This window comes from Oncorhynchus gorbuscha, linkage group LG01 (genome assembly GCF_021184085.1).
Source record: "Oncorhynchus gorbuscha isolate QuinsamMale2020 ecotype Even-year linkage group LG01, OgorEven_v1.0, whole genome shotgun sequence".
NCBI lineage: Eukaryota > Metazoa > Chordata > Actinopteri > Salmoniformes > Salmonidae > Oncorhynchus > Oncorhynchus gorbuscha.
Genome location: NC_060173.1, coordinates 75,281,764 through 75,305,025, shown reverse-complemented (window position 1 = coordinate 75,305,025; position 23,262 = coordinate 75,281,764). Strand labels below are relative to the sequence as shown.

General features: G+C 43.3%; 1 protein-coding gene across 3 annotated transcripts in view; it reads left to right on the top strand.

The window, feature by feature from the left end:
• The window catches only part of LOC124042050 (kalirin-like), a 297,232-nt gene that overhangs the window by 137,617 nt on the left and 136,353 nt on the right, over nucleotides 1-23,262 (top strand). For all 3 annotated transcript variants that reach the window (XM_046360354.1, XM_046360336.1, XM_046360344.1), the window contains exons 7-9: nucleotides 4,085-4,276; nucleotides 5,690-5,821; nucleotides 7,733-7,963. In XM_046360354.1, the coding sequence (XP_046216310.1) occupies nucleotides 4,085-4,276; nucleotides 5,690-5,821; nucleotides 7,733-7,963 (555 nt within the window). The remainder of the gene's footprint in view (nucleotides 1-4,084; nucleotides 4,277-5,689; nucleotides 5,822-7,732; nucleotides 7,964-23,262) is intronic.

The window sequence follows — 23,262 nt, the reverse complement described above, 5'->3', positions numbered from 1 at the left end:
ACTTTTCCATATTTTTGATACTGAATGTTATCAGATCTTCAACCAAAACCTAATATTAGATAAAGGTGAACAAATAACATAACAATTACACACTTATTTCAGTTATTTCATAAACAAAGTTACAGTATGCAACATCCAATGCCCCTGTGTGAAAAAGTCATTGCACCCTTGCACTCGATAACTGGTTCTGCCACCTTTCGCTGCAAGGACTCCAACCAAACGTTTCCTGATCAGATCTCTCACGTTGCTGTGGAGGAATTTTGGCCCATTCTTTCATGCAGAAATACTTTAACTCAACGACATTTGTGTGTTTTCAAGCATGAACTGCTCATTTCAAGTCCTGGCACAACGTCTCAATTGGGATTAGGTCTGGATTTTGGCCATTCCAAAACTTAGGCCATTCCAAAACCTCAAATGTGTTGCTTTTTTGTCGTGCAGGTCCAGGTCCTGAGGCAGAAAAGCATCACCAAAAGCATCACACCACCACCACCATGCTTGACCGTTGGTATAAGGTTCTTACTGTAGAATGCGGTGTTTGGTTTCCACCAGGCATAATGGGACCCATGTCAATGACTTTCTTTTTCACACAGGGGAGCTGGGTGTTGCAAAACTTTGTTAATTAAATGAATGAAGTAAGTATCAATTTGTTGGTTATTTGTAAACACGCGTTTCCTTTATCTAATATTAGGTTTTGGTTGAAGTTCTGATAATATTCAGTATAAAAAAATATGCAAAAATAGAGACAACCAGAAAGGGGGCAAATCGTTTTTCCGCGGCACTGTATGTACCAAACACACCACATGCACATTTGAATGACATGGAAAGTCCTAGCATTTAGGGGGGGGGTAGATCAGCTTTAAAATTGTTGATAGATTGTGCCTTCCATCAGTGTTATTGTCTGCATCATTTCCAATCCCTCAATATATATTTCCCCCTAACCCTAACACCCCTACCATCTAATTGGAGTAAACTAATGGACAACAACGCTTCTCATTTACATTTAAGTCATTTAGCAGACGCTCTTATCCAGAGCGACTTACAAACTTCCAGCTTATACATACTAAATACATTATACAGACACAGTATATTTTTCAATACTTATATATTTTTGTTTTTTAGTCCGATTCTAGCCTTCTATTGACATTGTATTTTTTTTACAATAAAAACCTCCCCACTCAGAGGCAGCTTGGCTCTCACTGAAGAACCACTCTCTCTCACTCTCTCTCGTTCTCTCTGTCTCGCTCGCTCCCTCCACACTCTCTCTTGCTCCGCCTCTCTCTCTCTCTCTCTCTCTCTCTCTCTCTCTCTCTCTCTCTCTCTCTCTCTCTCTCTCTCTCTCTCTCTCTCTCTCTCTCTCTCTCTCTGCTCATACAGACTCCTAAATCATGCTGTTATTATGTTTTGACGTGTCTTGGCTCAGCGTGTCCAGCATGTAGCTACCATGTCTGAACGTAGTTCACTGAAGCCCTGCTTTAAGCTGTTTGTTTTTCATGCCTTCATTACCGGTTCTAATCAGGTTTGCGGTAAATAAAGCCCAAGGTGGCATCATGTGAAGCTGATAAATGGTTGGGCCTAAAGCGGCCAGAGATGATTGAACTCCCATAGTGGAGGGATGGGTGGGTGGGTTTTGTGGACTACAGAGCCAGATGGCAGCACAGAGGATGTACATGTCTGTCTACCTGTTTGTGTGTCAAAGACATCAGGGGTGGCCTGCCAGAGATTGAGCGATTCAGTCAAAGCTGCAGAAATCTGTCACGCTTGTTGTCGCTAAGCTCTACACCATAATTTCATGCCGGACTGGCTCACAGGTCATACAGTATCTCTGTAGCATTGATTGATTGGCTAATAAGCGATAGTAGGTATTAGGTGAACAATAGGTAAGTAAAGAAATAAAACAACAGTAAAAAGCCAGGCTATATACAGTAGCGAGGCTATAAAAGTTGTGAGGCTTCGTACAGACACCGGTTAGTCAGGCTGAGTTGAGGTAGTGTGTACATGTAAATATGGTTAAAGTGACTATGCATACATGATGAACAGAGAGTAGCAGTAGCATAAAAGAGGTGTTGGTGGGTGGCGGGACACAATGCAGATAGCCCGGTTAGCCAATGTGCGGGAGCACTGGTTGGTCGGCCCAATTGAGGTAGTATGTACGTGAATGTATAGTTAAAGTGACTTTGCTTATATGATAAACAGAGAGTAGCAGCAGCGTAAAAAAGAGGGGTTGGGAGGGGCACACAATGCAAATAGTCCGGGTAGCCATTTGATTACCTGTTCAGGAGTCTTATGGCTTAGGGGTAAAAACTGTTGAGAAGCCTTTTTGTCCTAGACTTGGCACTCCGGTACCCCTTGCCATGCGGTAGTAGAGAGAACAGTCTATGACTGGGATGGCTGGGGTCTTTGCCTTCCTCTGACACCGCCTGGTGTAGAGGTCCTGGATGGCAGGCAGCTTAGCCTCAGTGATGTACTGGGCCGTACACACTACCCTCTGTAGTGCCTTGCAGTCAGAGGCCGAGCAATTGCAGTACCAGGCAGTGATGCAACCAGTCAGGCAGGATGCTCTTGATGTTGCAGCTGTAGAACCTTTTGAGGATCTCAGGACCCATGCCAAATTCTTTAGTTTCCTGAGGGGGATAGGCTTTGTCGTACCCTCTTCACGACTGTCTTGGTGTGTTTGGACCATTCTAGTTTGTTGGATGATGTGGACACCAAGGAACTTGAAGCTCTCAACCTGCTCCACTACAGCCCCATCGATGAGAATGGGGGCATGCTCGGTCCTCCTTTTCCTGTCGTCCACAATCATCTCCTTAGTTTTGTTTACGTTGAGGGATAGGTTGTTATTCTGGCACCACCCGGCCAGGTCTCTGACCTCCTCAATATAGGTTGTCTCGTCGTTGTCGGTGACACTGTTGTGTCGTCTGCAAACTTAATGATGGTGTTGGATTCATGCCTGGCCATGCAGTCGTGGATGAACAGGGAGTAGAGGACGGGACTGAGTATGCACCCTTGGGGAGCTCCAGTGTTGAGGATCAGCGTGGCAGATGTGTTGCTACCTACCCTCACCACCTTGGGGCGGCCCATCAGGAAGCCCAGGATCCAGTTGCAGAGGGAGGTGTTTAGTCCCAGGATCCTTAGCTTAGTGATAAGCTTTGAGGGTACTGTGGTGTTGAACGCTGAGCTGTACTCAATGAATAGTATTCTCACATAAGTGTTGCTTTTGTCCAGGTGGGAAAGGTCAGCATGGAGTGCAATAGAGATTGCATCATCTGTGGATCTGTTTGGGCAGTATGTAAATTGGAGTGGGTCTAGGGTTTCTGGGATAATGATGTTGATGTGAGCCCTCACCAACCTTTCAAAGCACTTCATGGCTACGGACGTGAGTGCTACTCATTTAGGCAGGTTGCCTTTGTGTTCTTGGGGACTATGGTGGTCTGCTTGAAACATGTTGGTATTACAGACTCAATCAGGGGCATGTTGAAAATGTTTGTGAAGACACCTGCCAGTTGGTCTGCACATGTCCTGGTAATCCATCTGGCCCTGCAGCCTTGTGTATGTTGACCTGTTTAAAGATCTTACTCATGTCAGCTACGGAGAGCGTGATCACACAGTCGTCCGGAACAGCGGATGCTCTCATGCATGCCTCAGTGTTGCTTGCCTCGAAGCGAGCATAGAAGTGGTTTAGCTCGTCTGGTAGGCTCGTGGCTGTGCTTCCCTTTGCAGTCTGTAATAGTTTGCAAGCCCTGCCACATAAGACGAGCGTCGGAGCCGGTGTTCAATCTTAGCTCTGTATTGATGCTTTGCCTGTTTGATGGTTGGTCGCAGGGCTATAAGGAGCAAATAGATCCTGAATTCAATTAAAAACAATATCCTGAATTTAATTCAATATATCCTGAATTAAATTAAATAGATCCTGAATTAAATTATATTGACCCCTCAAACTCAACTCTGGCAATTAATTATCAGGTAGAATGGAAAACCAGCTCCGGACCTCATCGGGTACAAGTTGAATAACCCTGATATAGACCCTGGATCTTTCCCATAATATATGATGTCTTCTCTATGTGTGTCCCTCCCTCCCTCGGTGCAGAATGCCTATGTGAACATCAATCGGATCATGTCGGTGGCGTCGCGGCTGTCGGAGGCGGGCCACTACGCCTCGCAGCAGATCAAACAGATCTCGGCCCAGCTGGACCAGGAGTGGAAGAGCTTCGCCGCCGCCCTGGATGAACGCAGCACCATCCTGGCCATGTCGGCCGTCTTCCACCAGAAGTCGGAACAGGTTGGCAGTAGACAGTAGGCCTACGGGCTGCAACCCTCATACTGTTGTCACTCAGTCACATAGCCCTGAATTCTACCTAACTTGAAGTCTGAGCACGTAACGCAGACATTTATGTAAAACATGTACTGACATCAAAGGGGGATTTGCATGACAATTCAAGCGTTGCATCAACGCTTTGACCATCCTTCCAGCCCACAGGCCGTCTGAGAGAGATTGTAGTGTCAATGTTGTCCTGTATTTCTCTGGCTGTTGCCTTGGCAGATAGACCTGCGTTGCCTTGGCAGCAGCTGCTATGATGCAGATTGTTTGGGGCTACAGGTGTGCCTGTCGGCTGTAGATTTTTCTGCTTTACAGAGAGCCAGACAGGCAGGCAGGCGGGGTCCAGGGTTTCCTCAGCCTCTCGTAAAGAGGGTCTGCTTGCCTGTCTGCTTCCCTACCTCCCTTCCTCCCTCCATGCTTCCCTCCCTCCCTGCTTCCCTACCTCACTTCCTCCCTCCATGCTTCCCTACCTCCCTTCCTCCCTCCAAGCTTCCCTCCCTCCCTTCTTCCCTCCATGCTTCCCTCCCTCCCTGCTTCCCTACCTCCCTCCCTTCCTCCCTCCCTGCTTCCCTACCTCCCTTTATCCCTCCATGCTTCCCTCCCTCCCTGCTTCCCTACCTCCCTTCCTCCCTCCATGCTTCCCCCCCTCCATGCTTACCTCCCTCCCTTCCTCCCTCCATGCTTCCCTCCCTCCCTGCTTCCCTACCTCCCTTCCTCCCTCCATGCTTCCCTCCCTCCCTGCTTCCCTACCTCCCTTCCTCCCTCCATGCTTTCCTCCCTCCCTTCCTCCCTCCATGCTTCCCTCCCTCCCTGCTTCCCTACCTCCCTTCCTCCCTCCATGCTTCCCTCCCTCCCTGCTTCCCTCCCTCCCTTCCTCCCTCCATGATTCCCTCCCTCCCTGCTTCCCTACCTCCCTTCCTCCCTCCATGCTTCCCTACCTCCCTTCCTCCCTCCCTGTTTCCCTACCTCCCTCCATGCTTCCCTACCTCCCTTCCTCCCTCCATGCTTCCCTACCTCCCTTCCTCTCTCCATGCTTCCCTACCTCCCTTCCTCCCTCCCTTCCTCCCTCCATGATTCCCTCCCTCCCTGCTTCCCTACCTCCCTTCCTCCCTCCATGCTTCCCTACCTCCCTTCCCTACCTCCCTCCCTGTTTCCCTACCTCCCTCCATGCTTCCCTTCCTCCCTCCATGCTTCCCTACCTCCCTTCCTCCCTCCATGCTTCCCTACCTCCCTTCCTCTCTCCATGCTTCCCTACCTCCCTTCCTCCCTCCCTGCCGGCCTCTGTCTATGAAATTTATCCCCGGGCTCTGTTGATTGATCTATCTGTCTCTGTTCTGTTGTGTGAATGTGTCTTTTTGGGCTGTGTTCATACAGTTCCTGGCTGGGGTGGAGGCCTGGTGTAAGATGTGTAGTGAGGGGGGACTGCCCTCGGATATGCAGGACCTGGAGCTGGCCATCCACCACCACCAGACCCTCTACGAACAAGTGACCCAGGCCTACACCGAGGTGAGACACCCTCACAACACAAACCAGGGTTGGGGCGAATTCAATTTCAATCCCGGTCAATTCAGGAAGGACACTAAGATTTCAATTATTGTCAATGCTTTTCAATTGGGAATTGGAGAATATGGATTTGGAATTTGGTTTACTGTCTGAATTGATATGGTATTGTCCCCAATCCTGACACTCACCCAGTTCGAGCACTAACTAAACTCAGGTTTATAGTGGCATTCTGTGCTAGTTTAAGATCCCACCACATAGCTTTTAAGGGGAATGACCACAATTGTAGTCCCCCTTTTTATATGATATATATACGATGCTTTTTAAAAGATTGTCATAAGTTATCTTAACATTATCATAAGCAATCTAAGCATGAATGTACTCTGCACATAACGTTAAAATGTTGCCGTTAAATGAAGAAGTCCTTAAATCAGATCGTATCCAGACACAAAACTCTTTCATGTAAACGTTTCCCTGTACTACAGTTTTATATCAAACATGACCTTTACCCACCACATTGAATCCATCTGCATTGCAACCTGTGTGACACGTGGCCTGTTATGCATTACGTGGACCTCTGTCCTTCCATGTCAGATTTACTCCCCACAGAAGATCCTGTATGATGATAGGTTTGTGGTTGTGTAGCATTTCACTAGATGACTCTGCACTCCACTTACTTTTTTCCTCCTTGGTTGTTTTATTTTAGTGTCATCTCTGAATAGGTTGCTATAAACGTCTCTGTGGTTTGAACCAAAAAAAGAAAGGCTTTGCTGTTCTCTTCCATATTGTGCCATAGATGAAGAAGAAAAAAACGAATCCTAATGCACAAGAAAGTGCATGTCATTTAGCGATTTAGCTTTGACTTTGCTTAATTTAGGACGGTGCATGTGCAGCTAGAACAGAACAGAGGTTATTAGCAAGGAACTGACTTTCAAATCCCTTATTTTCCTCAAACGTTTCTTTCCACATAATGAAACTAAGATTTGACTGACATGACAAGCTTCAAGATGAATTGTGATTACTGTATCTAATGCAGACATAGAGTTTCAAAATCTCTGGGACATTCTGAAAATTCCTAGGTTTTCCCCTCAAAAATCCTGAAATCGGGAGGGAAATCTAGGAATCCTCCAAATGTGATTTGTGGAGAACCTGGGAATTTTGGGAAAGTTGCAACCCTGTAGTCAAATAGGGGGTGCTTATATTTGTCGTGTTTCAATGCATTTACAAGTGTGAGGTGTAAAATGGGAATGTGTTTTTTGCGTATCCCATCTCCCCCTGAGACAGTGGTGTTACTGCCAGGGATCAGATATTATTGACAGTGACCCTGGAGCAATTAGGGTAAAGTGCTTTGCTCAAGGGCAGATTGACAGATTTTTTTTCACCTTGTCAGTTTGGAGATTTGAACCTTTGTTTTGTTTTTGTAAACCTTTATTTGACTAGGCAAGTCAGTTAAGAACAAATTCTTATTTACAATGAGAGCCTACTGGGGAATAGTGGGTTAACTGCCTTGTTCAGGGGCAGAACAACAGATTTTTACCTTGTCAGCTCAGGGAATCGATCCAGCAAACTTTTGGTTACTGGCCCAATGCTCTAACCACTAGGCTACCTGTTGCCTCTATTAGGAGGATTAGACTAGCTCTAGCCTAGCAGTTAGAGCATTGGGCCAGTAACCCGGCAGGGTAGCCTAGTGGTTAGCATAATATGTTGCAAGGTTGCAAGTTCAAATCCCCGAGCTGACAAGGTGTCGTTCTGCCCCTGAACAGGCAGTTGTTCCTAGGCTAGGCCGTTGTTCCTAGGCCGTTGTTCCTAGGCCGTCGTTGAAAATAAGAATTTGTTCTTAACAGTACTTGCCTAGTAAATAAAGGTTAAAAAAATAAAATAATAATAAATAAATATCACATCCCTCTCTGTCAAAAGGTCAGTCAGGATGGCAAGGCACTGCTGGATGTCCTCCAGAGACCATTGAGCCCGGGGAACTCGGAGTCTCTGACGGCCACGGCCAACTACTCCAAGGCGGTCCACTGTATCTTGGACGTGGTCCACGAGGTCCTGCACCATCAGAGACGCCTGGAGAGCATCTGGCAGCACCGCAAGGTCCGCCTGCACCAGAGGCTACAGCTCTGTGTGTTCCAACAGGACGTCCAACAGGTAACTAGCATCGTGTTTACATACACATGCACACGCCAGAGTATTTGAGCGGTTGGAAATTCCACTCATCGATCTCGGATTGGTCTTTGCACACCGTTCTGGCGCTCAACATCTGTTCCCCCGCTCTGCAAAAAAATCGCTCAGTGCTCACGGGGGGGGGATGCCGCTCCATTCCTTTTTTTCACGTTTCTTTTTTTCATTTGACAAATACTTTTGTGACTATGTACCATTTGGTTTTGAAGTAGAATGTCGTAACATTTCAGCATCAAGTCGTAGGCTATTAAACAAGGGCTTACCTACAGTAGGTGATAGGCTGTGGCCACTGTGTTAATCAGATACTTCAGTTGTAACTGGCTCTGTTGCGCCTCACATTTGACAGTTGTTAGACAACTTTAGCACTGTTACAAACATAGCTCCACGCCGCTCACATCCCCTGGCAAACCCACACAGGCCATCTTACTGTTTCCTGTTGGATGGATGGCCTGTGTGTTCGGCCTCCTACTGTACATCACTAACTGTATTGTAAATAGCAAATTGAACATGACGACACAGTGTAAAAGAAATTCTGCATCTTGATTCATATGTTGGTGCACCGGCTTTTCAGTCACTTGTCAGGGCTGTGGGAGTTGTAAGGACTTTTGCCTATAGAAATGCTTTATGGCACACTAGTTTATTAACAGTATGTGGTTAGTAGGTCACGGTGTCAATCTGCTCTGTAGAACATGAGTCATTTATTGTTTTGGTTGAGCCCATTTTAGAGAACACAGTTCCTTGCCCTGATGCTGCAGCAAAATATGAATTTACATCTCATAACTCATATGGCTCTGTGTTGACTCCGGGTTTGAAAAAGGAGTCCATATTTCAAACGAGCAGCGTGAAGAAAGAGGAGTTTTTCAACAGTGAAGGGGAATGACTTTTCATGAGCAGAATTGTTACTCTAATATTTCTCATCTGGAACGTGCTCAGGAGGACAGTTAGTATCCCTTGCGTTGGCCATTTCGGAGAAGGGAAGAGCTGCAGTCTGGGAGTGTGTCCCAAATGGCACCCTATTCCCTATTTAGTGCACTATTTTTGACCAGGGCCTATACAGAATGGCGCTGGCATGTACAGTATAGCGGCCGTTTTACGGGCTCCTGACCAATTCTGCTATTTTGTGTGTTTTTTTTGCACTAATCATAACTTTTTTTGTACATAATGTTTCCACCATTGTTTCCTATGACGGCAAAGAGCTTCTGGACTTAGAACAGCGATCACTAATCTCGATTTGGATGAAGAATTATACTCGACACTAGGAAGAGGAAAATACGATGATATAGAGGGCGACGTGGGGGCAGCATTATGAAACTCCGATATCGAGGCCGACGTGGGGGCACCCTGATGAAACTACGATATCGAGGCCGACGCGGGAAGACCCTGATGAAACTACGATATACAGGCCAACGCAGGGACATCCTGATGAAACTACGATATAGAGACCAATATGGGGACAGCCTGATGAAACTATGATACTGAGGCCACATGGGAAGACCCTGATGAAACTACGATATAGAGACCAATGTGGGGACAGCCTGATGAAACTATGATACTGAGGCCACACGGGAAGACCCTGATGAAACTATGATATAGAGGCCAACATGGGGACAGCCTGATGAAACTACGATATAGAGGCCGGCGTGGGGGCACCCTGATAAACTATGATTTAGAGGCCAACATGGGGGCAGCATCATGAAACTACGATTTAGAGACCGACGTGTGGGCACCCTGATGAAACAAATATATAGAGGCTGATGTGGGGGCTTCCTGATGAAATTACGATATGGAGGCCAACGTGGGGACAGCCTGATGAAACTAGAGTGAATAAACCACCTCTACTCTCTGTTCCAGTGGAGAATGTACAATCACTGGAGAACAAACTAGACGAGGTCCGTTGGAGTCAGCTCTAATTCCAGCAACAGCACCGAGCCAAGTCTGGGATACAAATCAAGAACTGACCTCTGATCAGCCAAGCCAAACAATGTATAACCAGTCCACCAGGGACACTGGGGCGCTGTTGACTCAAGCCTCACTTACCTCACAAACTTAAGGAATAATTACTAGGCATAATTTTAGAAAATGTTACCAAGGATTCAATACCCTAAAAAAGCAATGCTGTGTGTGTGTGTGTGTGTGTGTGTGTGTGTGTGTGTGTGTGTGTGTGTGTGTGTGTGTGTGTGTGTGTGTGTGTGTGTGTGTGTGTGTGTGTGTGTGTGTGTGTGTGTGTGTGTGTGTGTGTGTGTGTGTGTGTGTGTGTGTGTGTGTGTGTGTGTGTGGTAGGGTGCGTGTGTATCTCAGCTTTCTTTGTCAAGTCAGGGAGATTCATAATCACACATCCTCTCTCACACCTTCCTCCTCTTGCAGTATGGCTCATTTTGGGTGAATACCTCTCACCACTGCTCTCATATCTCCTCCTCTCCCTACCTCTTTTTCACTGTGATAACAATTCCACTCCCCCCTCAATGAGGCCAGTCTCTACTATTCATCATCCAATGTGCGTCCTGATCGGATTTATCATTCCTTGATTAGGGCCTGTTCAATATAAAAATGAAGAAAAGACAAGCTTGACTGTCGGCCAGTTTTCATTTCAATCCGATCTGCTTCAATATCTATTGTGCTTCCGACGTGTTTTCTGCTGTTCTGATTTGTTTTCGTAAACCAACCTACCTTTCTCTCTTTCCCTGAGAGGGTATTGAAATGGCTGTCATTTGGGAAGCAACTCGAGTAATAGAACAATGTACTAGATAGAATACACCACAGTGAAAGCCACACTGGAGAGACGGAAACAGTGTAGTGTGCAGTCCAGTGAGTCCACCTGCCCACAGTCAGAGTGGAGCTCATTTATAGGACCAAAACTGAACCCTATTACCGGTTAAGTGCACTAGTTTTGACGAGGGCCCCATAGGGTAATGGCCAAAAGTAGTGTACTCTATAAAAAATAGAGTGCCACTTGGGACGCATCCATGGAGAGAGTAGCATATGCATTTAGTTAGTTCATATGCTCAGTGTATACTCACAGTGCACTAGTTTATTTACATTTACTCAAGGGAACCACATCAGGGTAGTTCATTGATATTCATATCATGTCAATGATGTTTACTTGGAGTGGTTTAATGAACACCCTTATCTGTCTGACAGCACCGACTGCTATCAGCAGCTACAGTATGCATGCCTCTCTCTTTTTCTTTTTCTTTCTCTTTCATTTCAATCCGATCTGCTTCCGTATCCGACGTGTGCTTTCGTGTTCTGATTTGTTCCGTAAACCAACCTTTCTCCCTCTCCTCTGAGAAGGTATTGAACCCTGTCTCGCTGCACTGCACACATGAATTTCAACACAAAACGAAGAGAGACAATTCGTGTCTCTAGTTTCATCTGAGAAATAGAACTCCTTCAACCTGTGTGTCTGCCCAGCTAGCACATTTGGTTCCTTGGAAGTTGTGGGAAAGTACGTTTTTGGTTTCCCATTGAATCTGTGTCACTCCCTTGCCATAGAGGGGCTTTTTATTCTCTATTTTGGTTAGGCCAGGGTGTGACTTGGGTGGGCGTTCTATGTTCTTTTTTTCTATGTTTTTGTATTTCTGTGTTTTTGGCCGGGTATGGTTCTCAATCAGTGACAGCTGTCTGTCATTGTCTCTGATTGAGAACCATACTTAGGCCGCCTGTTTTCCCACTATGGGTTGTGGGTAGTTGTTTTCATGGTCTGTGTTTCACCATACAGAACTGTTTCGAGGTTCATTGGTTCACTTTGGTTATTTTGTATTCAGTGTTCAGTTATATTTTATTAAAATGGACACTTACCACGCTGTGTTTTGGTCCGATCCTTCCTATTCCTCATCCAAGGAGGACAACGATCGTTACAATCTGGGAATGAATTCCCAGATTCCCATGAATTCCTGATTATAACTTTTTTTAATGTTGCCAGTTCTTGGAACGTACATTTTTAGGTTGCAGGGAGGTTCTGAGAAGGTTTTACTATGGTTCCCTGAAAGTTTTCATTGGAGGTTTAATTAACGTTTTGAGAACAGAAATGATAGGTCATTTGAAGGTAATTCATTAACATTCTAAGAGCATGGAAGACTTTTTAAAATCACTGCTTGCTTTGTTTGGGTTAGCTGTTTTAAACTCCAAGCAAAGATAGGACACATGAAAATTCATTTGCTTAAGCATTAGTCATTGACACCACATTTATTTTTTTATTGTGGCACAGCATCAGTGAGATTCAAACCTATGATATTCTGTTCTCTCTCCATGGAATTATTCCACTGCATCACCAGGATGGAGCTAGCTTGCCATGTTTTTTTAAATTCATACAAATCAAAAATCTCAAATGTTTGTCTATTAGAAACAGACCCCTTTTCAAAGGAAACATGCACTTATTAAGATCGGGTGTGGCCAATTAGTGGGCTCAGCTAACACACCTAAATAAACTTAACAAGATGGAGAGTTTTGTGGATGCTGACAACAGAATGTATATGTTTTTAAATAACATTCTTAGAATGTTCTCTGAACTTTACTCAAGTTTTCTTGTGGTTTTTGTGTAACGTTGTCTTAACGCTCTCGGAACAATGAGAACATGACTTTAAATAGAACCATGAGGAAACCTGTAGGAAACGTTATGGGGAAGTTCTGAAATTCACACAGAAGAACGTTGTTTATTAACGGTCTCTGAACTATTTGAGAACATTCCTAATGTCAAACCAGTTGGAGGACGTTCCTGGAGCATTACCAAAATGTTATTTAAATGTAACCACGTTTGAACTTTTAGGAAACGTTCTGCTGAAGTACAGAAAAAACAAGAAAATAAAGTTCCTTAAATGTGCTGAGAATGCCAAGTGATTTTATTTTTCATCCTGCAACATTCCCAGAAAGTTGTGGGAAGATTATATGCAAAATAGCCATAGGACAACCACGCTCTCACCAAGCTCTAAGAAACACATGTTATTACAGAAAGTTACGTGCAAGCTGGGAGTAGAGCTTCAGATCAGAGCGTCAGCGTTTTTGTTCCAAATGGCATCCTATTCCCTATATAATGCACTACTTTTGACCAGAGCCCTATGGGCACTCAGTAGGCAATATGGTGTCATTTGGGACACACACAGCGTAATATAACAAATGTACGAGATAGAATACACCACGTAGAAAGACACACTGGACTTGCTGAAACAGAAACGGTGTACTGTGCAGTCCACTGTGTGTCTGGCCCCTGCCCTCGGCCCTCTGCCCACAGTCAGAGTTGAGCTCAGTGGTAGGGGGGTGACTTTGTTTACAGCCCACTAATTACATATTGTTAGGAACAGATGTCCATGAAGACTGTACTGTACATTTAGTTACTACACACTGTATACACACGGTTGCCTTCGGAAAGCATTTAGACCCCTTGACTTTTTCCACGTTTTGTTACGTTGCAGCCTGAATTTCAAATTATTTAAATTTAGATGTTGTGTCACTGATCTACGCACAATAGGCCATCGTGTCAAAGTGGCATTATGTTTTTAGAAATGTTTAGAAATGAATTTAAAATGCAAAGCTGAAATGCCTTCAGTCAGTAAGTATTCAACCCCTTTATTATGGCATGTTTATATAACTCCAGGAGTAAAAATGTGCTTAACAAGTCACATAATAAGTTGTGTGGACTCACTATGTGTGCAATAATAGTGTTTAACATGATTTTTGAATGACTACTTCATCTCTGTACCCTACACATACAATTACAGTGGGGCAAAAAAGTATTTAGTCAGCCACCAATTGTGCAAGTTCTCCCACTTAAAAAGAAGAGAGAGGCCTGTAATTTTAATCATAGGTCCACTTCAACTATAACAGACAAAATGAGAGAAAAAAATCCAGAAAATCACATTGTAGGATTTTTTATGAATTTCTGTCTGTCATAGTTGAAGTGTACCTATGATGAACATTACAGGCATCTCTCATCTTTTTAAGTGGGAGAAATTGCACAATTGGTGGCTGACTAAATACTTTTTGCCCCACTGTATCTGTTTGGTCACTCAGTCAGAATTTCAAGCACAGATTCAATGACAAAGACCAGGGAGGTTTTCTAATGCCTCGCAAAGAAGGGCATCATTAGTAGATTCAAATACATTACAAAAAAACTGCCATTGAATGTCCCTTTGAGCATGGTGAGGTTATTAATTGCACTTTGGATGGTGTATCAATACACCCAGTCACTATAAAGATACAGGCGTCCTTCCAAACTCAGTTGCCGTAGAGGAAGGAAACCGCTCAGGGATTTCACCATGAGGCCAGTGGGGATTTTAAACCAGTCACAGAGTTTAATGGCTGTGATAGGAGAAAATTGAGGATGGATCAACAACATTGTAGTTACTCCACAATTACTAACCTAATTGACAGAGTGAAAGGAAGGAAGCCTGTACAGAATAAGACCATTTCAAATCATGCATCCTGTTTGCAATAAGGCACTAAAGTAATACTGCAAAACATGTGGCAAAGAAATTAACTTTTTGTCCTGAATATGAAGCATTGTGTTTTTGTTATATCCAACACAATACATCACTGAGTACCACTCTTCATATTTTCAAGCATGGTGGTGGCTGCATCATGTTATGTGTATGCTTGTCATCGAGAAGGACCAGGGAGTTTTTTTTAGGATCAAAAGAAAAGTAATAGAGCTAAGCACAGGCAAAATCCTAGATGAAAACCTGGTTCAGTCTGCTTTCCAACAGACACTGGGAGACTGAATCGCTGAATCCACCTTTCAGCAAGCCAATAACCTAAAACACAATGCCAAATATACACTGGAGTTGCTTACCAAGACAACATTGAATGATCCTGAGTGGCCTGTTTACAGTTTTGACTTAAATCAGCTTGAAAATCTGTGGCAAGACTTGAAATGGCTGTCTAGCAGTGATCAACAACCAACTTGACAGAGTTGAAAGACGTTTTAAAAGAATAAGGTGCAAATATTGCACAATCCAGGTGTGCAAAACTCTTAGAGACTTACCCAGAAAGTGTCAGCTGTTATCGCTTCTAGAGGTGATTCTAACATGTATTAACTGAGGGTTGAATACTTATCTAATCAAAATGTGTTAATGTTTTCTTTACCATTAATGCAATTTTATAAAGTTCAAAGTTCTTTCACTTTGACATTACAGAGTATTTTATATATGTTGTTGACCTAAAAATACATTTAAATCTGTTGTAATCCCGCTTTGTAACACAAGAAAATGGGGGGAAAGTCTAGGGGTGTGAATAATATAATAAATATAATAATATATGCCATTTAGCAGACGCTTTTATCCAAAGCGACTTACAGTCATGTGTGCATACATTCTACGTATTGGTGGTCCCGGGGCTCGAACCCACTACCCTGGCGTTACAAGCGCCATGCTCTACCAACTGAGCTACAGAAGGACCATGAATACTTTCTGAAGGCACTGTTCTATTTAAGCGAGAGAATAACTGCATCAATGATTGCGAGTGACTTAATGTGAATCAATAAGAATGAGCGGAGATGATGTCTTGACACCCCTACTTTCTGCAATGTTTCTGTCTCTCACTCAGTTGCATCCGTGCCTGCAGACTTCCATAATCTCTGTTACTCCAGAGATCACTCAGTTGGTACAGCTTCTCATTTTCCTGTTCGGATTACCCTGTCAACAGTTTAGCAAGACAAGATGATGCTTTCTCTCTCCTCCCCTCTCCCCCACCCTTTCTCTCTGATTTAGAGGGGTTGGATTAAATGCGGAAGACACATTTCAGTTGAATGAATTCAGTTGTACAACTGACTAGGCATCCCCCTTTCTCTCTGTCTCTCTCTCCCTTTTTTCTTTTGATTTTGAATGCAGGGCGGTCTAATTTAGAGAGAATCAAACATAATCCTTTGTTCTACGTTTACTGACTAGGCCTGGCTTTTGGTCAGTGATTGAAGCCTCCTCAATAGCAGGTCAAGGCTGGGGTTATCAGCAGAGCACATGAGTGACTGCTGCGCCGCACTGCACCACCAAGCAACAGACCGTGTTAATGGGACACATTTCAAGCCTCTGACTCATAGCATGTGTCCCAAATGGCACCCTATTGCCTATTTAGTGACCTATTCCCAATAGGGCTCTGGTCAAAAGAAGTGCACTAGGTAGGGAATAGTGTGCCATTTTGGGATGTGGAAATACTTTGGGCTTCCAACTGCAAGTGGCTTGTCAGGAGGAAGCAGTGTTGGAGGATACGTGGAGGAAGTTCTGCGCTATCCAAGGTCATCTGCTCTATAACTGTAGCCAGATTTAAGAGGAGTTGGGGAACCTAGGGCTCTCTCTATACTCTCCTCCCTCCACATTTGTGTTAATCTAATGACATTCCTCTCATTTTTCACAAGGTATAGCATATTTTTGGATAGGGGTAAGATATAGTGATGCTCTCACTCAGGTTTATGTGACAGTGGATAACGAATGAAAGGGATAGCACTTAAATGAAATAAACTGTTACTTAGGCAACAGCAAGATGGTGCTTTATGTATCTGCGTATTCGTGAAGGTCAGAAATTCTCCACCCCAATGTGCTATTCACCCAGCTAGCACATTTGATTCCTTGGAAGTTGTGGGAACTTCCAAGGTTTCTCATTGGTTCTGCGAACAAAGCCATATGTTTCCGACCAGTAAAACTGAACTTTTTTTTATAACATTCTGAGAACTGAAGTGAACATTTCACCTGTTTTGGGGACAAAGATGTTTAGGTTGCAGGGAGGTTCTGAGAATGTTTAACTATGGTTCCCTGAAGTCTTTCCTGGGATTTTTTATTAATGTTCTGACAAAGGAAATTATAGGTTATTTGAGTGTAATTAAATAATGTTAACAGAACTTTTAATAAAACCGCTAGAGACTAAGGAGATGATTGTGGACTGTGGGAAAAGGAGGACCGAGCACGCCCCCATTCTCATTGACGGGGCAGGAAACTAAAAAGATTTGTCATGGGTCCTCAGATCCTCAAAAGGTTCTACAGCTGCAACATCAAGAGCATCCTGACTGGTTGCATCACTGCCTGGTACGGCAATTTCGTGGCCTCCGTCCGCAAGGCACTACAGAGGGTAGTGTGTACGGCCCAGTACATCACTGGGGCTAAGATGCCTGCCATTCAGGACCTCTACACCAGGCGGGTCAGAGGAAGGCCTTAAAAATTGTCAAAGATCCCAGCCACCCCAGTCATAGACTGTTCTCTCTACTACCACATGGCAAGCGGTACCGGAGTGCCACGTCTAGGACAAAAAGGCTTCTCAACTGTTTTTACCCCCACGCCAAATCGATTCCTGAACAGGTAATAAAGTGGCTACCCGGACTATTTGCATTGTGTGCCCCCACCGACCCCTCATTTATACTGCTGCTACTCTCTGTATATCATATATGCATAGTCACTTTAACTATACATTCATGTACATACTACCTCAATTGGCCCGACCAACCGGTACCCCCCCCCGCACATTGGCTAACCAGGCTATCTGCATTGTGTCCCGCCACCCACCACCTGCCAACCCGTCTTTTACGCTACTGCTACTCTCTGTTTATCATATATGCATGGTCACTAAAACCATATCTACATGTACATACTACCTCAATGAGCCTGACTAACCGGTGCCTGTATATAGCCTCGCTACTGTATATAGCCTCGCTACTGTTATATTCCACTGTCTTTTTACTGTTGTTTTATTTCTTTACTTACCTATTGTTCACCTAATACCTAATAACTGTTGGTTAGAGCCTGTCAGTAAGCATTTCACTGTAAGGTGTTGTATTCGGCACACTTGACAAAAAAACTTTGATTTGATTTATCCAACATAGGCAACATTTTCACAAAAATAAGAAAAGCAACCAAATTAAATCATTTACCTTTGAAGAACTTCAGATGCTTTCACTCAGGAGACTCCCAGTTAGATAGCAAATGTTCCTTTTTTCCAAAAATAATATTTTTGGAGGCGAAAAACGTCACGTTTGTTCATCCTGCTTGGCTGAGAAATCGACCGAAAATACTTCAACTATAACGCCAAACTTTTTTCAAAATTTGCTCCATAATATCAACAGAAACACGGCAAATGTTGTTTAGGATCCATCCTCAAAGTGTTTTTAACATATGTATTCAATAATATATCCGTGGAGGCAGTTCTCATAAGAAACTATTGGAAAAATGGCTACCTCAGTTTTTTACGCAACGTTTTCTCCAGGAGACACCATGCGTCCACTTTCCCTATTTGGTCAATTACAGCCATTCTCCAATGGAAATGCCTAAAAAGACGTCACAATGCTGCAGACACCTTAGGGAAAACGTAAGCTGACACCTAGCTGCTTCACAGCCATATAAGGAGTCATTGGCATGAGGCTGTTTCAAAAAATGCGGCACTTCCTGATTGGATCTTTATCTGGGTTTCGCCTGTAACGTCAATATCTTTGCAGTTTTGGAAACGTCAGAGTGTTTTCTTTCCAAAGCTGTCAATTATATGCATAGTCGAGCATCTTTTCGTGACAAAATATCTTGTTTAAAATGGGAACGTTTTTCATCCAAAAATTAAAATAGCCAAGAAGTTAACGTTCTCTGAACTACTGGAGAACATTCCCACTGCTAAACCAGTTGGAGTAAGTTCCTAGAACATTACCAAATTTGTATTAAATGTAACCGTATTTAGGGCTGTTACGGTGACCGCCACACCTGCGGTCACGAGTCATGACGGCAGTCAAATAGACCATTCCATTATTGTGGGCCGGCTAAGGAGTATTGGTGTCTCTGAGGGGTCTTTGACCTTGTTTGCTAACTATCTCTCTCAAAGAGTGCTGTGTATGAAGTCAGAACCTGCTGTCTCAGCCACTGCCTGTCACCAAGGGTGTACCACAAGGCTCGACCCTAGGCCCCACGCACTTCTCAATTTACATCAACAACATAGATAGCTCAGGCAGTAGGAAGCTCTCTCATCCATTTATATGCAGATGATACAGTCTTATACTCAACTGGCCCATCCCCGGATTTTGTGTTAAACGCTCTACAACAAAGCTTTCTTTGTGTCCAACAAGCTTTCTCTGCCCTTAGTCTTGTTCTGAACACCTCTCAAACAAAGGTCATGTGGTTTGGTAAGAAAAATTCCCCTCTCCGCACAGGTGTGATTACTACCTCTGAGAATTTAGAGCTTGAGGTAGTCACCTCATTCAAATACTTGGGAGTTTTGCTAGACGGTATACTGTCCTTCTCTCAGCAAATAAGTTAAATCTAGACTTGGTTTCCTTTATCGTAATCGCTCTTCTTTCACCCCAGCTGCCAAACTAACCCTGATTCAGATGACCATCCTACCCATGCTAGATTATGGAGACGTAATTTATAGATTGGCAGGTAAGGGTGCTCTCAAGCGGCTAGATGTTCTTTATGATTCGGCCATCAGATTTGCCACCAATGCTCCTTATAGGACACATCACTGCACTCTATACTCCTCTGTAAACTGGTCATCTCTGTATACCTGTCGCAAGACCCACTGGTTGATGCCTATTTATAAAACCCTCTTGCACGAAACCCAATTTGGCTGCACCCGTGTGCCTTCGTGCATAAATATATTTTGTCCCGACACATCAAACGCGATCACGACACGCAAAATATCAAAACAAACTCTGAACCAATTATATTAATTTGGGACAGGTCTAGAAATATTAAAAGTTTATGGCATTTAGCTAGTTAGCTTTGCACTTGCTAGCTAATTTGTCCTATTTAGCTAGCTTGCTGTTGCTAGCTAATTTGTCCTGGGATATAAACATTGAGTTATTTTACCTGAAATGCACAAGGTCCTCTGCTCCGCCAATTAATCCACACATAAAATGGTCAACCAAATCGTTTCTAGTCATCTCTCATCCTTCCAGGCTTTTTTTTCTCTTGATTTTATAATGCGATTGGCAACTTTCATAAATTAGGTGCATTACTGCCAATGACCTCGTTCGTCTTTCAGTCACCCACGTGGGTATAACCAATGAGGAGATGGCACATGGGTACCTGTTTCTATAAACCAATGAGGATATGGGAGAGGCAGGACTCGATCTGCGTCAGAAATAGAACTGACTTCTTTTTTAGCTCGTTGTCGCGCGCGAGCAGTGTGCGTGCAATAATTTAATAATTGAATAATATAGATGTGTATTTTCCAACACGAGCGGTGTAGTTAGCCTGTTAGGCCTCACTCCCCCCGTATCTGAGATACCTACTGAGCCCTCATCCTCCACATACAACACCCGTTCTGCCAGTCACATTCTGTTAAAGGTCCCCAAAGCACAAACATCCCTGGGTCGCTCGTCTTTTCAGTTCGCTGCAGCTAGCGACTAGAACGAGCTGCAACAAACATGCCAAAAATATCTTCATTAAAAGACTAAATCGTGGACACTCTTACTGACAGTTGTGGCTGCTTTGCGTGACATATTGTTGTCTCTACCTTCTTGCCCTTTGTGCTGTTGTCTGTGCCCAACCATGTTTGTACACTGTTTTGTTCTGCTACCATGTTGTGCTGCTGCCATGTTGTGTTGCTACCATGTTGTTGTCATGTTGTGTTGCTACCATGCTGTGTTGTCATCTGTTGCTGCCATGCTATGTTGTCTTTTTAGGTCTCTTTTTATGTTGTGCTGTGTTGTCTCTCTTGTCGTGATGTGTGTTTTGTCCTATATTTTTATTTAGTTTATTCTTATTTTCAATCCCAGCCCCCATCCCCGCAGGATGCCTTTTGCCTTTTGGTAGGCCGTTATAAGAATTTGTTCTTAACTGACTTGCCTAGTTAAATAAAGGTTAAAAAATAATAATAATAATAAATTCCACGTGACCTATTATGTCACGGTAATTAGGCTTATCCAAGTTCTGATACTGCTGATTGTCATTAGTAGCCTACCAAACTTGCTAACTGACTGGTACTCAGCACTCTATTGTCCCTCTAATCAATGCAAATGTAATCAAGAATGTAATCAAACACTTCATGAGAGCGCATGAGCTCACGTTTTTGCAACATTTACATAGGCTTTGCAATTGCGTGAGAAAACAAGAGTTTTAAAGGCCTCTATCAAAAGAGGATGATCCCATCAGCGCTCTATAGGCTAGGCCTACTATATTTATTTCTCAACTTTCCTAATTTAGCACGTGAGGAAGTAGATTGCTTCTCTTTACTGCACAAGTATAGCATGGCTGGCATGAACATTAACAGTGGGAAATCGTCCTCAATTCGTTATTTAAGTGCATAGATGACATTTTATCTCCCTGACCGTGTTTCGAGACAGGTGCATGATTGAGGTCAATTCTAAATCAAAACTAATTTCACACATATATTATTTAGTATATGTAAAGGACAAAATTAAATCAAGAATAGTCTGATGGGTGACAATATTAGCCTATCACTTGTGAATGATATATTACCACTTGTGAATGATGCCCAGCTTGTGTGCAGTAAGGCAAAAAGCAGCGCGTGCCTCTTTTGAGCAACTTTTTCTAATCAGAGTTGCACACCTCATGTAGCCTAGCCCATAGGTCTACATATTTTGATAAGGTTTGTATCATAACTAAAGTAGCCAAATAACTTGTTAAAATTAAGCACATTAATGCGCTTTACAACGGGTGTAGAGCCTAACTGGCATTCATACAGTACACAGTGCATGAGTTTCAAATTTGGAGTAGATCATTTTCACCGTAGAAATCCACTTTTATAATAAAAGCATTACATGCATAATCACATTTGCGTTCACTTTTGAGAATGGTGTTTTCCCACTAATTGATTCCATTTTGGAACATTCGTGCTTATAGCCTACTGCCGTGTGTACATTGCTGTGTTTATAAGTGAAGAAATTGCCTGATAGTTTATCAACATTTGAAATCAAATCAAATTGTATTGGTCACATACACGTGTTTAGCATATGTTATTGCGAGTGTAGCGAAGCTAAACGTTCTGATTTGTTGCGTTAGCCTTATTTCTTTTTACAGTTTTTTGATGCTCGTGGTTGTAATATTTGGGATCTATGCTTGGAATATTTATTTCCCGCACAGAATAGAATAGGTCAACTTTTGCACTATGGGGGATAATTGATTGACATAGGCTAGTGCATTCGCTGTTCATTAGGCCTGCTCATCTTGTTGGCTTCATTCAACATCTTCAATATGCACCTCAGAAATTGATAAGGACGCTCTCAGTTGCATCCCCGATGTGTCTGTCTTCACTTGTAGCCTGTGAGCAAGACCCAATCAGGTGATGGGCATTGGCTAATAGGAATTTAGATATCTGAGAGAGCCATGTGAGTGAGAGGTGGTTCGGAGCACACAACCGGGAGAAGGGAATTATAATTATTATATTCAGGCCAAGGGCACAACGGCAACTGGCCGCAAAAGGCCTGGATTTTTTTAGGGGGCATTACAGCCACACAAAGGGGATGCCACTGGAAAATTTGAGCATTATCAAGTGCTTGTTAAATTGTGAATGAGAGACTGATAAAGTGTGGAAAATGCCTTTTATGCAACTTTTAAAATCATCATTAGAATCGCATCATGCAGCCTTAGAATCTATTAAAAATCAAAACATATAGCCCAGCGTTTGTATCACATCTAAATTTGCATAAATAACTAGAAATTAAGCATTTAGGAGGACGATTTTCTTTGTTAACCACTCAACACAGAATAGTTGCAAGAAATAGTTTTTATATTTTATTCAGATATGTTCAATTGTATTCATAAAGAATCATTTAAAATAATGCCACAGAATTCTAAGCAAATCTTGTCTGCTAAATGAGCTCGTGTAGCCCACAGCAATATGGCATAGCCAAAATAAATAATCGATTTATTGTGATGGTGTAGGATACAGTATATTACATGGATTTATTAGACTTTTTTAAATGTAGATGCTCCAAAGGTCTGCATCAGTGGCTTGTAGGCTGTGTGTGTGGAAGCCAGGAGTTGCTAAATGTGTTCATGTTAATTAATTGTCAATTACTGTGAGACAGACAGTTATTTGCTTGACAATAACTGTCTGACAGAATTTCATGACTGCCACAGCCCTAACCATGTTCAAACTTTTAGGAAATTCTCTGTTAAAGTAATGAAATACCAACAAAATACTTTTTTTGTCAAGTTCCTTTAATGTGCTGAGAATGTTCCAAAGCCAAGCAACTATCCTGCACCATTCCCAGAAAGTTGTGGGAAGGTTGTATGTGTCACGACTTCCACCGAAGTTGTTCCCTCTCCTTGTTCGGGCGGCGTTCGGCGTCGACGTCACCGGCTTTCACGCCGCTACCAATCCATGTTTCATTTTTCCTTTTGTTTTGT